General features: G+C 42.0%; 2 protein-coding genes across 2 annotated transcripts in view; both read left to right on the top strand.

Annotated features, from left to right (window-relative positions):
• The window catches only part of LOC309558456 (uromodulin-like), a gene marked incomplete at its 3' end in the record, with an annotated part of 410722 nt that overhangs the window by 279105 nt on the left and 112484 nt on the right, over positions 1-19133 (top strand). The window lies entirely within an intron of this gene.
• On the top strand, positions 7474-17732 carry LOC309557626 (uncharacterized protein; the record flags this gene model as incomplete). The annotated part of the gene is made up of 4 exons (XM_082260417.1): positions 7474-7665; positions 7747-7872; positions 11481-11664; positions 17710-17732. Exons 1-4 carry the CDS (start codon positions 7597-7599, stop codon positions 17730-17732), a joined length of 402 nt encoding a protein of 133 aa, XP_082116543.1. The 5' UTR covers positions 7474-7596.

The raw sequence follows: 19133 nt of genomic DNA, 5'->3' as shown, positions 1-19133 counted from the left end.
CTCCCCACCCCTGAATTGACACATACTTTTCCTCTCTCCATCAATAAATTGACACATACTTTTCCTCTCTCCACCCCTGAATTGACACATACTTTTCCTCTCTCCACCCCTGAATTGACACATACTTTTCCTCTCTCCACCCCTGAGGTGACCCATACTTTTCCTCTCTTCATCCCTGAATTGACACATGCTTTTCCTCTCTCCACCCCTGAATTGACACTTACTTTTCCTCTCTCCACCCCTGAATTGACACATACGTTTCCTCTCTCCATCAATGAATTGACACATACTTTTCCTCTCTCCCCCCCCCTGAATTGACACATACTTTTCCTCTCTTCATCCCTGAATTGACACATACTTTTCCTCTCTCCACCCCTGAATTGACACATACTTTTCCTCTCTCCACCCCTGAATTGACACATACTTTTCCTCTCTCCACCCCTGAATTGACACATACTTTTCCTCTCTCCATCCCTGAATTGACACATATTTTTCCTCTCTCCACCCCTGAATTGACACATACGTTTCCTCTCTCCATCAATAAATTGACACATACTTTTCCTCTCTCCACCCCTGAATTGACACATACTTTTCCTCTCTCCACCCCTGAATTGACACATACTTTTCCTCTCTCCACCCATGAATTGACACATACTTTTCCTCTCTCCACCCATGAATTGACACATACTTTTCCTCTCTCCACCCCTGAGGTGACCCATACTTTTCCTCTCTCCACCCCTGAGGTGACACATACTTTTCGTCTCTCCACCCCTGAATTGACACATACTTTTCCTCTCTCCACCCCTGAATTGACACATAATTTTCCTCTCTCCATTCCTGAATTGACACATACTTTTCCTCTCTCCACCCCTGAATTGACACATACGTTTCCTCTCTCCATCAATGAATTGACACATACTTTTCCTCTCTCCACCCCTGAATTGACACATACTTTTCCTCTCTCCACCCCTGAGGTGACACTTACTTTTCTCCTCTCTACCCCTGAATTGACACATAATTTTCCTCTCTCCATTCCTGAATTGACACATACTGTCTGCTCACGAATGCTCACTCATTTATTTACTCTCTGACCCTGGACTTACACATTTCTTCACATTGTTTTTCTCTCCACCCTTGAATTGACAAATCATTTTCCTCTCTCCAACCCCTGTGACTGTTTTTAGGGTCAAATGTGTGAGGTGAGAGGCAGTGTTTGTCTTTGGTGGATGGGCTGTGCTTCACCATACACTTCTGCATGATTTACGGAATCACACTTTTTTCAACAAGAGGCTGAATTGATTGCCCTGTCTCTTTTTTCATTTTATATATGGACTTTATTTGTGTGTCATTTCACTATAGGTGAAGTGGTTCATGGATTGCCATATTTTCACTTTATAATATTATTATTGTTTGTTTTAATGCGCTGCACTGTATTTTTTAGTGCTAAATATATGCACTGTCACTGTACTAATGACACTGGCTGGGAAGGGGTTACCATCAGGGGCAATCAAATGGTTAAATTTTAACTGTGTAGTCGGTGGGCGCTGGCGTACATTGAGTCCGCAGTACCCACCTCTTGGGCTCCCGCCTTGTATCATCATACAAGGTCGCCAGCGGCGCGCTCTCACATCACAGACCTGGAAGTGTCAGATCACATGCTGGGTACGTGATCTAGCACAGAGTGGGTGCCCTGCCACAGTGAATGTAACTGTAAATGTAATGTCAAGCTACAGTTACCAAAGCTGGCATTAGCATGCATAAAAAAGGGGATATAGACCAGAGATAAAACTCTGGTTCGGCCACATCTGGAGTATTCTGTCCAATTCTGGTCATCAGTCCTCAGAAGGGATGTGCTGGAGCTGGAGGGAATCCAAAGAAGGGCAACAAAATTAATAAGGGGATTGGAGAATCTCAATTACGAGGAGCGGCTACAAGCACTATTTGTGTTCTCGCTAGAGAAGAGACGACTGAGAGGGGGTATGATATAGATTTACAAATACCTCAATGGTAATCCCAGCATAGGAAAAAAGCTATTCAGTCTCAGGGAGTGTAAGAGGAGACATGGCCGTACAATGAGATTGGAGGAAAAGCAGTTTAACAATAAGCTGCACAGGGGGTATTTCACTGTCAGGGTGGTAGGGATGTGGTATTCTCCTCCATAATTGGTGGTGTCAGCAGGAAGTATTGATTTTTTTTAAAAGACTCTTGGACGTGTATCCTAAAGAACACAACATACAGGGATATGGGCAGGGCTGGCCCAAGACATTGTGCTGCCTGGGTCCAAAAATGAAATGCTGACCCCCCCCCCCCCCCAAAAAGAAAAAAAGTCACGCCCAACAAAAGGCCCCCACATCCATTATTTTATATAAATATAACATTTGGAAAATATATATATTTTTTATTTTATTTTTTTATACAAAAGAGACAGAGAAGATATTTCAACATTACATTTCAGATCCATGTCACATGGCTCAAGTATTAACATACAATTGTTTCAACCATAGTCTATAAATTATTCAGATTTGCAGATATATTCAAAATAATGGAACTTATATTAAGCCATATAGTGGGGGTAGTGGCGCGCTTTAGGGACAAAGTGATCGGTGTGTAAATGTGATAAAAAACGCAATTTTAATGTTGGTGTTAGGTGTATATGTAAAGTCTGTCTTTAACTAATTCTTGCAAATAAAATAGATGATTAGAAAAAAGTGCTAAGTGCTTAGGGGTCCAGTATCAATCAATGAGTCAATAGCAATTTCTATTATACTGAAAATCAGATTGTGCTGCAAAAAGTGCTGAGTGCTTATAAGAATATGGTTATCACATGAAAATCAATAAAACATTTATCTAATAAATATCAGAGTGCACTTGTGAATATAAAATCTTCAAGAAATAAATACATATCAAAGTGCCATATAGTTGTGATAAAATAAAAACGTGCTTTCCAAAGTGCTGCGTGTATCCTGAAATCACTGTATTAAAATCACACACAGTGACCCCAATGGTTTGAATGAATGTCCACACAATATATTAGTAATAAACGAGTCCAAGATTTCACACGATTTAACAGTTTAAGTAATAATCCTCTCTCTTGTTGGGGGTGTGTTAGATAAGGGTGTAGTGACTTGTGATTCCTTCACCATGTGTGTCACCTCTAGGTGTCCAAAACTCTCACCTTAATGGCAACAGAAATGCGCCTGTGGTATATTTCCAGGACCTCTGAAATGTGTAGTTGACACTACTCTCTTTTAAACGATTGCCTCTTTTTATCTGGATGTCCAGCGCGGTTTCTAGATAAGGCTGCGGTCTCCTGGATTCTTATCCCCTAGAAATTTTCCGGTCTGCCTTCCTCGCTCTATCCTCCCTTTTAGTCTCACAAAGAAAGGACTATCATGGTGCAGTATTAAACACTTTATTTCCCACACAAATAGAGATGCACTTACAATTAGTTGACTTGGGATCGGCATAAACAGAGAAAACACAACGCTGCGGAGATCGAGCTCCGTCCGCTACTTCACTTCCGGGTATAGGGCTCCTCCTAAGCGTTACGTCACGAGGTCACGTGACTTCCTCAGGGAGTGGCTATAGCTGGAGAGACCGGAAGTTCATTAGCCGCCATCTTTGGAAATCTAATCTCCCGATTACTGGCGGAAGTGATGGTTCAGACATTTTACTTTGTCTGCTCGCCAGTTTATGAGGATTACTTGGCTCGATTTTGATTAACCCTATCTTACAATCGTAATTCTTATAGAATACACCAGAAGTGAGGTGTACATCGCTCTAATTCGGCAGTGTATATACAGTACTTATTCCATAAAACTTTATTACATCCTTCTTCTTAAAATAATATTTTAGAACTATTCATACTAGCCTAGCTCCACATGGGCAGGGAGGCTCAGCCCCACCTCCCACTGCCTTGTCATAAGATTTTATTGACAGCAGCAGGCCAATGGCTGCCACTGCTGCCTCTGTATTCTGTGAGAAGGGAGGGAGCAGAGAGAGCTGCTGCTCTTGGGTGCAGAGCTGGATTGAGATAAGGCTCAGGTAAGTATAAGAAGGGGTAGGGAGGATCCTGGGCACAGAAGTTTTTTTTTTTTTCACCATAAAGTAAAATTAAACTCATCCATTTAATGGTTTCAAAAACCAGATACATTCCTGGCATGCTGGGAATACCTGTCCCATTTGCTTGTGCTTTTTAACCAAACTGTCAAAACATCAAATGGCTGGTGTCATAATTGATCACATATGTAGCACTGTGGCAGATCAAACAGAGGCTAAGATGGCAGCTGACTTGGTTGTAAAAGATAGGATGCTTAGTTCTGCTTTAATGCAGAGAATGCCATCAGCAGTCATACCTACCAGTTCTGGATATTGTGTCATATTCCTACCAATCCGGGTTTGGAAGGAATGACTAACCACTTGCCGACTGCCTAATGATGATTTACGTTGGCAGTCAGCCCCTCACAGGCAAAGTGACGTAGTACTACGTCGCCAGCCTGTGAGGCTCTAGGGAGTGAGCGCACGCCGCTGGAGGCGCGCTCCCGCTCGCTTACGGACCCCCCCCACGCGTGTGAGCGGCAGACCCGATGTCCGCCGGTCACTCGCAATCATCGGTTACACCGAGAGAAAGGCAGGCGGCTAATGTAAACAAAGCCGCCTGTCATTCTCCCCTGTGTAACAGCACAGATCATACGATCCTGCTATGTAGGACCGTAGATTCCTGCTGTTACATCACAAGCCACATCTAATCACAGTTAGAAACACGCCCCTAGGGACACACTTAACCCCTCCTTCTCAAATAAAGTTAACCCCTTCCCCGCCAGTGCCATTTTTACAGTAACAGTGCATATGTATAGCACTGATTACTGTAGTACTGTCACTGGTACCCCCAAAAGAGTAAAAAATGTCAGTCAAGGGTCCGATCTGTCCGCAGCAATGTCGCAGCCCCACAAAAAAAATTGCCGCCATTACTCGTTAAAAAAAAAAACAATAAAAATGACAAAAACTTTCCCTTAGTTAATAAACGTGATAACTTTTGCGCAAACTAATCAAAATACGCTTTTTGCAATTTTTTTTACCAAACATATGTAGCAGAAAACAAATTGGCCTAAAATGTTAAACAATTTTGATTTTTACATTTTTTTGTGGGGGAATTTCATTTTAAAAAAATGTGAAAAATATTGTTATTTTTGCAAAATTGTCGCTCTTTTTTTGTTTATAGCGCATGATCAAAAAATTGCACAGGTGATCAAATGTCACCAAAAGAAAGCTCTGTTTGTGGGAAAAAAAAGGACGTCAATTTAATTTGGGTACAGCGTCGCACAACCGCGCAATTGTCCGTTAAAGTCATGCAGTGCCGAATCGCAAAATAGGCCCTGGTCAGGAAGGCAGGAAGGGGGGAAAATCTTCCGGGGCTTAAGTGGTTAAAGACTACATGTTATTAGTTTTTTTTTTAAATATGCATTGCTTTAATAAAAATGATATTTTATGCTATATATGATTATGTTTTTCTCTCCCTTATGAGTCAAACAAGCTGTTAATTAGGCCTGTGCTTTCAACTCACACTGGAATAAAAACCATTGTAGGTCCAGTTTACTACTGGTTTGTTCACTTGATTGCCAGTCAAGCCCTGATGAAGGGGGCACGTAGACCCCTGAAACGTGGTGGATATTTCTTGAATTGTACACCTGACCTTTAATGAAATAAAGTTTTATCTGGACCTCTTAGCAGTGGTGTGGCACTTAAATTTAAAATATTTTTTTACTTTATATTACAAGCCAAGGAGACTGTGGAAGTCCTCTGTGGTGTAGAAGCCGCCTGCCCAGTAACCAGATCATTTACACCAACATTATTACCTTAAGATAACAAGCGCTATCTTTCTACTTTCCTCACCTGTGTAAGTTTGATGCAGGTATATATATGTTGTTTGGATATACATTTTTTTATGTCATTTATTCTTTTGATTGTTACAATTGAGTATAGATAAACAAGAGGATAAGAGGATTACACTTTACGGGGATAAGATAAAAGGGATATCTTGTTTTTTTTTTTTTGCACAGCAGAGCTTCGAGTAATGGCATTTCCGGGAACGGCTGCTGCAGTGATAAAATGCATATGCAATATACAAAAGAGGCCGCTGTACCCAGTTGTGCAGTAGGTTGCATAGAGCACCCGCATGTGCACTGACATACGCTCTGAACACACACTAGCAACATTCAGAGCGTATGTCAGTGCACATGAGGATTCTTTACTTTTTCTTTAACCACAATTTCACAAGTGCATATATACACCCCTTCTAATTTATCTCATTAGATGGATTAGATGGCTGGGGGTCCTGAGAATGTCATTACGCAGGCTCTGCACACTGCACGGTTCTGTAATGTCATGTTCTTGAAGCCTTAAAGCGGAAGATAGGCTAATACTAACTATTATTATAAATGTTCTCTTCCCCCTCTCCTCCTACATATCTGTCAGGACTCTGGAGGCGAGCCTGATGTGCAGAGGGTAGCCTCTAGCTCACCGAGGGATGGAGCACAGACGTGTCACCCAGGCAGTAGACGCAGGCTAACCCGAGGTGCGGAATCTAAGTGCCAACCGGTCTTCACCAGAGCCTCAGATGGTGAGGTTGGATTTTGCTGCGTGTATAGCACCAGGTCGCGGTCCTCGGGGTTGCCCTGCCAGGAGGTGAACAGGTCCGGATCTGGTGGCAGATAAACAGACAAGGATAAGGCAAAAGAGTGGTCACAAACAAGCCGAGGTCAGGGCGGGCAGCAGACAAGCGAGGTGAGGGACAAGCCAGGAGGTCAAACAGGAATCAAACTGGATACAACAGGTTTCAGGTTCAGGAACACAGGAGAAGCTTCAGATCAGACAGCAAAGACACTGTGCTTCTGAGGTGCTTAAATAAGGCAGCCTATTGCCAATTAATGAAATTAGTCTGAGCTAGGTTAACCCTTAGGTGGCAGATTCATGACAGCACTTTAGTGTGCACAGGGAGTGTTCCTGACAATATCCCTCTTATACTGTATAAAAAAGTTCTGTGTACTTACCTATTTAAATCCCTTCTGGTCCAGTCAAGTGATCACACAGCTCCAGCTCCTCTGTCTCAGTGAGTGGCTGCTGCAGGGGAGTGCCGACAACAGTTGGGATATTGGAGCCTATGGATGATGTCATGGCTGTGGGAATTCCCAGCTGTTGATAAATGACGAGCGTTCCCTTACACAGGATCACATGACCAGAGCACAATAAAAATAGATAAGTACACAGATATTTTTTATACATGGTAGGCAGGATAGGAAAAGGGAGGAGGGAGTGAAAATGTTTAAGAATAGTTAGTATTAGCCTTTACCACCACTTTAAGCATTACGTTTTTACATTTCAATTAATTTTTTTTTTCCAGAAACAAATGAAACTATCACCAATGATAAGAGTGATTTCCAGCAAAGTATAACGAGAAATGCAGCAGAAGACTTTTCAGCTTATTTCTATTACATTGAGCATATATCAAACTGCAATCAGTCTCTCCTTTATGGGTTGAAGAGAGCTCTGGAGATTTCCCCAGCTGAGTCCCTCATTTTGGTTTATACAACTGGCTCCATGGCAGATTACAATGACACTCAGCTCCTATCTGAGGTTTATACATTGCTGGAGGAAAAGAAGTCCCAAGTAAGAACCTTCCATGTAATGTCATACATCGTCTACGTATCTCTGTGCCATAGGTAAACATTTATTTATTTTTTCCTACAGGTTAATTTTCTGTGGTTCTCCAGGGGGTATTGTACAATAAAGGCTCCCCAGCAAGATGTGTTCAATGAAATTTCATCCCTTAGTTATGGAGAATTTATTAATATGGAAAATTCTGATTATTATAAGGTAAGAATCAGACGCTACTCCTGCACTATGTCTCAGCTGGCTTCTACTACAAGTGACAGCAGGGAGTGAAGGACAAGAGCAGGAGTTGGTGGTATTGAGCATCACCAAGCTTCAGACTGAAAAAAAAAATCTCACTGATAGGAGTGACACTGCAGTTACTTCTGTCAGTGAGGAGGGGAGAAGGGAGCTGCTGGATTTCCCAGTGTGTCCCCTATTCATATAGGTCACAGCACCTGGGCGTGTGCCCCTTTGTCCTGGACCTGTTGAGAGTACCTATTCGGGTCAGACTCTATTAATTTGTTTTAACAATTTTTTTTCTTAACTCAGTGGTGCTCAACCTCCTAAACCTGGGGGCCTCAATTGCGGCCCTTGACATTACTAAAAGGTCCGCACATGAAGTTCAGTGAATGTTTAGTGTCAAAGACAGCATACACAGAAGATGATATAGTCAAAGACTATGGGAATGATACAAGAGATGGTCAGAGGCTGCAGACATGATACAAGAGACGGTCAGAGACTGCAGACATGATACAAGAGGCGGTCAGAGACTGCAGACATGATACAAGAGGCGGTCAGAGACTGCAGACATGATACAGGAGGCGGTCAGAGACTGCAGACATGATACAGGAGATGGTCAGAGACTGCAGACATGATACAGGAGATGGTCAGAGACTGCAGACATGATACAAGAGATGGCCAGAGACTGCAGACATGATACAAGAGGCGGTCAGAGACTGCAGACATGATACAAGAGGCGGTCAGAGACTGCAGACATGATACAGGAGATGGTCAGAGGGTGCAGGCATGATACAAGAGATAGTCAGACTGCAGACATGATACAAGAGATGGTCAGAGACTGCAGACATGATACAAGAAATGGTCATAGACTGCTAACATGAATACATAGATGGACAGGGACTGTGGATATAATACAAGGAGGGAAACAGACTGTAGACATGATACAAAAGGTGGATAGAGACCGTAACCTTGATACAAAAAGATGGCCAGAGACTATGGATGTAATACAAGGGAGGGACAGAGATACAGGCATGATACAGGAAATGGTAAGAAATGGGAACATGCTGAAGGAGATGGTCTAAAAATGCGAACATGCTATGTGAGTTTTGGAGACTGATTTCAGGAGACAGTCATAAACTGGAGACATATTACATTAGACTTCTAGAAATCACTGCTAAAAAAATGACAATCAGGAAGCACAGATTAGTGTCTGCAGTGGCCCTGGGGAGTGCAAAGAAAGTGGAAAAGGGCCGCATATGGACCCCAGGCTGCAGGTTAGACACCAGAGTCATGAATGCCTAAAGTGTTAGCTGGGGTTAGATTTAGTTTGGTTGTCCTTTAAATATTTACAGCAAAATATTATTTTATAACTATCTTGTCTATAATGTGACAACACTATCAATAAATCTCATTGTAAAACATTTTCAAAGCCAAAGGAGCCAACAAATGTAACACCAGTCACTTAACAAATTAGGCGTGATCCTGATGTTCAGTAAACATTTGTGTCATGTGGGCAATACAAGCAAAACATCATTGAATGGGGAATATGTTTTCTAAGCAGTGCAAAGCTTCAGACAGGAAAAATACAGTAAACAATTAGTAAATCAAACTAAACCAATTGCTTAAATTGATATAGGTCTTCTCTGTTTAGCTTCTAATTTTTAGCTTGTTCAATTAAGCCTTGGTTATAAAACATGCATAGCTGGTTTCTATGCACAGCTGCACCAACTTTGCATGCTCCAGTTTTAGTAAATTTCTACCAATATGTATTGTAGGACAGGGCACCAATTATTCACTGCCAATGGTCTCTTTAGCCCTTGATGTACTAATTCTGCCATGTCTGGTTGTACAATAGATAACTAAAGTCAGTACACCCCTCACCATTTTGTAAATAATTTATTACATCTTTTCATGTGACAACACTGAAGAAATTACACTTTGCTAAAATGTAAAGTAGTGAGTGTACAGTTTGTATAACAGTGTAAATTTGCTGTCCCCCCAAAATAACTCAACACATTGTCTAAAATGCTGGTAACAAAAGGGAGTACACCCCTAAGTGAAAATGTCCCAATTGGGTCCAATCAGTTATTTTCCCTCCCCAGTGTCATGTGACGTATTAGTGTTACAAGATCTCAGGTGTGAATGGGGAGCAGGTGTGTTAAATTTGGTGTTATCGCTCTCACTCTCTCATATTGGTCACTGGAAGTTCAACATGGCACCTCATGGCAAAGAACTCTCTGAGGATCTGAAAAAAAGAATTGTTGCTCTACATAAAGATGGTCTAGGCTATAAGAAGATTGCCAAGACCCTGAAACTGAGCTGCAGGATGGTGGCCAAGACCATACAGCGGTTTAAAAGGACAGGTTCCACTCAGAACAGGCCTCACCATAGTTGACCAAAGAAGTTGAGTGCTCAGCGTCATATCCAGAGGTTGTCTTTGGGAAATAGACGTATGAGTGCTGCCAGCATTGCTGCAGAGGTTGAAGGGGTGGAGGGGGTCAGCCTGTCAGTGCTCAGACCATACGCCGCACACTGCATTAAATTGGTCTGCATGGCTGTCTTCCCAGAATGAAGCCTCTTCTAAAGATGATGCACAAGAAAGCCCGCAAACAGTTTGCTGAAGACAAGCAGACTAAGGACATGGATTACTGGAACCATATCCTGTGGTCTGATGATACCAAGATAAACTTATTTGGTTCAGATGGTGTCAAGTGTGTGTGGCAGAAACCAGGTGAGGAGTACAAAGACAAGTGTGTCTTGCCTACAGTCAAGCATGGTGGTGGGAGTGTCATGGTCTGGGGCTGCATGAGTGCTGCCGGCACTGGGGAGCTACAGTTCATTGAGGGAACCATGAATGTCAACATGCACTGGGACACACTGAAGCAGAGCATGATCCACTCCTTTCAGAGACAGGGCCACAGGGCAGTATTCCAACATGATAACAACCCCAAACACACCTCCAAGAGGACCACAGCTTTGCTAAAGAAACTGAGGGTAAAGGTGATGGACTGGCCAAGCTTGTCTCCAGACCTGAACTCTATTGAGCATCTGTGGGGCATCCTCAAACAGAAGGTGGAGGAGCGCAAGGTCTCTAACATCAACCAGCTCCGAGATGTCATCATGGAGGAGTGGAAGAGGAATTCAGTGAAGCTCTGGTGAACTCCATGCCCAAGAGGGTTAAGGCAGTGCTGGAAAATAATGGTGGCCACAGAAAATATTGACAATTTGGGCCCAATTTGGACAATGTCACTTAGGGGTGTACTCACTTTTGTTGCCAGCGGTTTAGAGATTAATGGCTGTGTGTTGAGTTATTTTGAGGGGACAGCAAATTTACACTGTTATACAAGCTGTACACTCACTACTTTACATTGTAGCAAAGTGTCATTTCTTAAGTATTGTCACATGAAAAGATAGAATAAAATATTTACAAAAATGTGAGGGGTGTACTTACTTTTGTGAGATACTGTATATAGGATGTAAAATTATTACTTATAGTAGGTGGGTTGATGCCCATTAACACATTTATCTCATTATAACTGTTGTGTGTTTGATTCAAATAACATATCTTCTTTCTTACTTATTCTTCACAGCTAATTCCCTCATTGGCATTACAGTTGTCTAAATCTCTAAATTCATCTGTGCGCCTCCTGAACGTTAACATTAACCCAAATATCACAGAGAAATATAGTGAAGTGTTTAGTGTTCCAACTTCCTTAACATATTTATTGATCACAAGAGATGCACGATTCCCTTTTGATATTACCGATCCGAATGGTAAGTTCGTTGATGTAGAATTACAGTAAGAATTTCTGAATGTTTATATTGCATTATTTCCATCAGTCACAAGTAGGGATGGGCCAAACGCCCCCCTGTTCGGTTCACACAGAACATCTCGAACAGGGGAAATGTTCTAGCGAACATGCGAACTCCATTAAAGTCTATGGGACACGAACATGAAAAATCAAAAGTCCTCATTTTAAAGGCTTAAATGCAAGTTATTGGCCCAAAACAGTGTATGGGGACCTGGGTACTGACCTGGGGGAAATGAATCAATGCAAAACATTGTTTTTAAAACAATCGTTTTTCTAGGAGCAGTGATTTTAATAATGCTTAAAGTGAAACAATAAAAATTAAAAAATCCTTTAAATATCGTGCCTGGGGGTCCCCTTAATGTGCCAGTAAAGTGGCACATTTGTACGATGTATGGAGCCTGCTGCAGCAATACTGACATTTCTAAAGGAAGAAATTACATTTAAACTTCCTCGTGGCTGTAATGTATTGTCGGCTCCTGGCAATACAGATAAAAAAATGAAAAAAGCGGTGTGGGGTCCCCCCCAAAATCCATATCAGACCCCTCGGGTCTGGTATGGATTTTAAGAGGAACGCTGCACCAAAATTTAAAAAAAAGTTGTGTGTGGTTCCCCCTAAAATCCATACCAGACCCTTATCTGAGAACACAGCCTGGCTGGCCAGGATGGGGGTGGGGGCGAGCGAGTGCCCTCCCACCTCCTGAACCATACCAGGCCACATGCCCTCAACATGGGGGAGGGGGGTGGGTACTTTGGGGTAGGAGGGGCCTGGTATTGGACCCCATGCTGTTTTTTTCAGCAATACTGACATACACTGATATAAACGGAAGTGTCTATCTATCTATCTATCTATCTATCTATCTATCTATCTATCTATCTATCTATCTATCTATCTATCTATCTATCTATCTATCTATCTATCTATCTATCTATCTATCTATCTATCTATCTATCTATCTATCTAATCTATCTATCTATCTATCTATCTATCTATCTATCTATCTATCTATCTATCTATCTATCTATCTATCTATCTATCTATCTATCTATCTATCTATCTAATCTCAACAAACTGTAAAAATCAAAAATCTCTCTCCCTGCTAGCAATATATTATTAATTATAACATTCTACTTATAAATCACCTGCTGGCCAAGGGATTCAAACCCACAACCATTGCAGTTGGGGTCCTGGTATTCTGCCAGCTATGCCACCGTCAAGAACGCTTAGGTTGCACAGACTTTCCATGCCTAACTAACTAACTCCTATCTCACCCTACACACAGTGGATGAGATAAAAGTTAGGGAGAGTGTGTCCAGCTTAAGCAGGCTTAATGGTGGTGTAGGTGGTAGAATACCAGGCTTGCAATGAGAGAGCTGTGAGTTTGGTTCCCCCAGAATTCAGAGGTCAGAGTCCATGATAATTAGGGAACTCAAAGTGCCCACAAAGAAGCCCATTTGCTCATCATTCAATGAACAAGCAAACAGCCAAGGTTCAAGTCAAACTTACATTCAACTAAAACTCAAAGCTCATTCCTAGTCACAAGTAGATCAAGCCAATGTCTACTACAAAAAAATCTAAGAGAGTCCTTGCTGCCACATCTCACAGAAAATGACCTGGGAGTCAGAAGGTTTCACATATTATTTAGAGAATCAAAATTTCTAAAATCTAGTAATAGGAAATTCACCAGAAACCTGAGATGCAAATGTATGTCATGCACTGGTTCCAGTTCATTCTAAGGGCCTCTCTTGACAGGCTTTGGGCTTGTGTTAATGGCGACACTTTGAAATTCGTTTGATATACTTCTTAGATTACTCAGAATTCATAGGGGTGGATTTATTAAAACTTAAGAGTGCAAAATTCAGGGAAGATGCATGGTAGCCAATCCACTTCTAACTTTAGCTTGTTTAATTAACCGCTCGCCAACCGCCGCACGACTATTTACAGCGGCGGTCAGCCCCTCAGAGGCAAAGCGACCTAGGTCTACGTCGCTAGCCTGTGAGGCTCTCGGGAGCGAGCGAGTGCAGCCGGAGGCGCGCTCCTGTGCAGTCACGGACCCCCCCGCGCATGTGCCCGGCGGACCCGATGTCCGCCGGGCACTCACGATCGCCCGTTACACCAGAAGAAAGGCAGGCGGCTAATGTAAAGCCGCCTGTCATTCTTCCCTGTGTAAGAATGGAGATCACACGGTTCTACTATGTAGGACTGTTGATCTCTGTTCTTACACTAGTAGCCACAGCCAATCACAGTTAGAAACACGCCCCTAGGGACACACTTAACCCCTCCCTCTCCAATAAAGTTAACTCCTTCACCGCCAGTGTCATTTTTACAGTAACAGTGCATATGTATAGCACTGATTACTGCAGTAATGTCACTGGTAACCCCAAAAGTGTCAAAAATATCAGTCAAGGGTCCGATCTGTCCGCCGCAATGTCGCAGTCCCGCAAAAAGAGATCACCGCCATTACTCGTAAAAAAAAAAAAAAACAGCAAAAATGACAAAAATCTTTTCCTTAGTTAGTAAACAATAACTTTTGCTCAAACCAATCAAAATACGCTTTTTGAGATGTTTTTTACCAAACATAGGTAGCATAAAACAAATTGGCTAAAATGTTAAAACATTTTGATTTTTACATTTTTTTTGGGGGAATTTCATATAAAAAATGTGAAAAATATTGTTATTTTTGCAAAATTGTCGCTCTTTTTTTGTTTATTGCGCTTGATCAAAAAATCGCACAGGTGATCGAATACCACCAAAAGAAAGCTCTGTCTGTGGGAAAAAAAAGATGTCAAATTAGTTTAGGTACAGCGTCGCACGACCGCGCAATTGTGGCCTGGTCAGGAAGGGGGTAAAATCTTCCGGGGGTTAAGTGGTTAAATAAAAAAGGTCTTTCTTCACTCTTCAATATGTCCTTTCTTATAAAAAAGGAAAAGGAAGGAAAAAGGGATTAGTAAAGACACATATCTGTCAGTTGTGTAGCACTATCAACCCCCCAGGATTTGTAGATGTCAGGGTTCCCCACTGCTGCACAGCCAGTAACACATCATTTCCTTCTCACATGCTGACACAGAAAAACAGTCCTTGAGCTTGTTTTTTTTTTATTAAGAGATGATAATTTGGATGGGATTAGGGATTATGGGATGCCCATTTTGATAGTAACAAACAAAACCAGGGACAACTTCCTCTCTATTTACAGCTTCCAATTTTTCCTCCTGCACAAATCTTGATCCTTTGCAAAGCTCTGCTTTGTTCACTCCTGAAAGAGCTAGCAGTCTTTAGGTTAGCTCAGCAACATTCCCTTACAATATAAATCAAAAGTATTTCTGCGCTATATCAAAAAATTGTAAATAAAAATGATGATATGAAAAGAAGCTGCTTTCACATTTGTATGCAATGGCAGGCCCTCACACTACATAGAAAAGGTAAATCTGAAGGAAATCTAACCACAAAAGTTGGATATTGTGTATCCAGCTTTAAGGTCTTCAGAGCATATAGGTAAACCACAAATTGCTTGTATCACGGGAAAGGATCAATTAGATTCCACAGGAACACACCTCACATGTTACTAAGCGGCAAATCCAATGATGATCAATATGGAAAATCCCCATATGAATATAGCCCACATATAGGTGATGGAGAAAAAAAGAAAGGAAGGGGCACATACTGTAATACCGTTATGAAATAAAATGCTGTTTATTTTAAAAGTTGCACTTACTACAGATAAAAAGAAGCTCATCATAAAACATGATGCAAGACCGGTGCTGCGGTGTCCCGCAGATACAAGTAGAGACTCGGACCGACAGTGGGGGCGTGGCACAGTCACGTCTGGAACCACCCGACTAGTTTCGTCATAGATTGACGTCTTCCGGGGCGTCATTCCCTTACAGGCTAGGAACTGCTGTCTGTAATACCATCTGCTTTCCTGTAGACACTGGTCCCAGCTCTACTTCCCACCTGGCTGCCCCTTCACCAGCCCCCTTGGCTGCTTCTTCTTCCCAGCCTACCCGACTGACACTTTGGAGATCTCCCGGGGCAAGGTTAGATGAAGACTTATGGGCCATACACACTATACAATTGTCTTTAGATTTTTTCCATTCGATTTACCAAAACCATATAATATGAGGTCAAACCTAAACACTTTCAATTTGTATGCAATCAGGCAGGCTCCTGCACTACATGATTGAAGGTAAATCTAAAGGAAATCTAACAACAAAAGTTGTATAGTGTGTATATAACTTAAGGCTGTCTTCAAGAGAGACCTGCTACAGCTGGCAGTCTCTCCCCTGATCTACTCACTCTGTTCCTCTTTACTCCTTAAGAAAAAGATAAAGATAGGCACTCTAAAGCTAAATACACACTATACAATTGTCTTTAGATTTTTTTCCTTTAGATTTACCAAAACCAAATAATATGAGGTCACACCTAAACACTTTTAATTTTTATGCAATCAGGGAGGCCCTTGCACTACATGGTAAAGGTAAATGTTAAGCCTCGTACACACGCAACAAATTTCCACCTACCGGTCGTCCGTCTTTTGTCCAGAGTGGTGTCTGTTGGTTGGAATGTGCTCTAGACTGCACACGAATTTTTCCGTATGACAGAATTCTACTTCAGAAGTGATGTCATGTGTTGGATTGCTTTCTATGTGTTCTTTCATCTCTGAGCATGCCCAGTCTTGCTCATAAGATTTTTCCCCATCGAAATCTGTACTAATGAGACGAAAATCGGACGTGTTTTGACGGTCAACAAAAATTATATAGCCTGCACACCAGGATTTTTTCAGCCAAAAAGTCGGAGTCGGTTGTCGGAAGCACCATACTAACAAGCCGAAAATCGGCAGATCGGTCGTCGGACGAAAATTCCCGGCTGAATTTCTACTCGTGTGTACAGGGCTTAAAGGAAATCGAACAACAAAAGTTGTATAGTGTGTATCCAGCTTTAGATATACCCCTAATATCACATGAATTTGTGAGAAAAGTAGTGTCACAAGTAAGCCTATAGTTTTGTCTGTATATTCTTACCTCCTTGCTGCAGCGCTTCTGTTTTGCCTCCCTTCACATGTGATGTTTGGGCTTCTCTGTCTCCTATGGGCGTCGCATTCTCCACTGTGGGTTATATCCTATTCCTGTCAATTACTTCCTGGGTCACCTCCCTGTTTGCTTCCCTATATATACACACATGCTCAGTGCACTGTCCCTTGCTTGAGCAACTTCGCTGTTCTCTGAGCTCCCATCCATGTATCCCTTGGCTATTGTATCTGATCTCCTGTGTACCGACTCGGCTTTGTTTCTCCGTCTACGTTTGTCTGCTGCCTGTCCTGACCTCGGCTTGTCTCCTGGATCTCCTTATAGTTTCCTGTTTACCCTGCACAAGCCAGCGGTCTCCACATTCTCAGCTAGGCCGACCTGGTTCCAGTCTGCTGCAAGTCCATCCCCACCATCAGGGGCCCTGGTGAAGAAGCAGGCTGGGGCTTAGACTCCGTGCCCTGGGGAATCCTGAGCTGGGGATCTATAAGGGCTCACTACCACATACCTGTTGACAAGTAGCTTAGAAAGGGGGGGAGTATACCGGTAAATTAACTACTGGAAACACAGAGATAAAAACCTGATTTATACTCAACCACCCAACACAACAAATATTGTGTATGAATAGAACCAAAACTCACTGGGCTGCAAAACAATGATCTTTAATAGTTCAAAAAAAATCACAGGACAAAGAGTCTGTGCAAAAATGCAAATCATTAAAATGGTACCAAAACTCGCATCACACACACCTAACAACTTACACTCAACCACCTCTAAACACTCCATATATTCAATGGGCCCATGTGCATATGTATATGAAATCAAACAAAGAAAAAATAGTAGAATGTTCAATGAATAGGTGATGGTATATCCATACTAGGGAGACGGGAGGATCTCAATACTGATAAAGGACAAACTGATTGGCTATTCGATAGATATGATGAAAAGTCTCCTTGTGCATTAATAACCTATTGTTATTGTTATAAAGATGAGGATGGTGACCTTGATTAGTTCTTAGTTGATGAATATATCACATCTGTTGTGGAGGAAGGATCTGTATGTGGTCCAGTAGAGGCATACTGTTCACCAAAGAGCAATGTCACAGGTTAGACCAGAAAACATCTGATAGGTAGTTTCAAAGTGAGTTGTGTGAACGAAAAGCCTCCCTCGCACATCCAGGCATATTAATCCATTGAGTATCTTCCAAACAATCAAAGAAAGGACCGTAATGGTGCACAATGAAAACTTGTGTCTTTGTGTAACTAAATGGCAAGCTTCATCCATCTGTAGGCTTGTATACAATTTTGGGGCAATTTTGAGGCATTTTGCCAAGGCACCCCCAAAGAATCCTCAAGGCACCCCAGTGAGCCTGGGCACCCTGGTTGAAAAAGGCTGATAGAGATCATGACAGCTAGCATCACAACACAGATTATGACAACACAATCATTTTTATTTAATAGGAACCTTAATGGTAATATCTTAAATATAACTGTAACATTACTGTGCTATATAAAGTATCACACAAAGATTATATGGTAAAAATAAAGTACATTTTAGACATGTGCCGAATGGAAACATTTGTTATGTTTTGTATATATTCATCATATTACCAATTTTGTTTTGGAGTTTGTTTAGTGTGGTTTCGGAATTTGTAAAATTTAGTTTTGTTTTCGTTAAATTACGTTTTGTTTATTAATTTTCTAATGCATTCCACATTTTTAGAACGATTCAAATTCAGATCAGTCGAGCAGCCAATGATCAACCAATTTGAATTCTGTTTGAAGAATAGGTGGTTGTTAACCACTTGCCGACCGCCGCAAGTACATATATTGCGGCGGTCAGCCCCGTGCAGGCAAAGTGACGTATGGGTACGTCACTCGCCTGTGAGCCAATAGGGGGCGAGTACGCGCCACCGGAGGCGCGCTCCCGCACCTGCCCGCGCAAGTGACCAGAGGACCCGATGTCTGCCGGTCACCCACGATCATCCGTTACAGAGGGAGAAAGGCAGGCGGCTAATGTAAACACATCCGCCTGTCATTCTCCCCTGTGTAAGTGCAGAGATCATACGGTTCTGCTATGTAGGACCGTAGATCTCTGTAGTTACACAACAAGCCACATCCCTTCACAGTTAGAAGCACACCCCTAGGGACACACTTAACCCCTCCCTCTCCAATAAAGTTAACTCCTTCACTGCCAGTGTCATTTTTACAGTAACAGTGCATATGTATAGCACTGATTACTGTAGTAATGTCACTGGTCCCCCCAAAAGTGTCAAAATGTCAGTTAAGGGGTCCGATATGTCCGCTGCAATGTCGCAGTCCCATAAACAAAATCGCAGATCGCCGCCGTTACTCGTTAAAAAAAAAACGATAAAAATGACAAAAATCTTTCCCTTAGTTAGTAAACGCAATA

This window comes from Pelophylax lessonae, assembly GCF_965119305.1.
Source record: "Pelophylax lessonae genome assembly, chromosome: 6".
NCBI lineage: Eukaryota > Metazoa > Chordata > Amphibia > Anura > Ranidae > Pelophylax > Pelophylax lessonae.
Note: the sequence above shows the minus strand (reverse complement) of the source record. Positions and strands in the feature narration are given on the sequence as shown.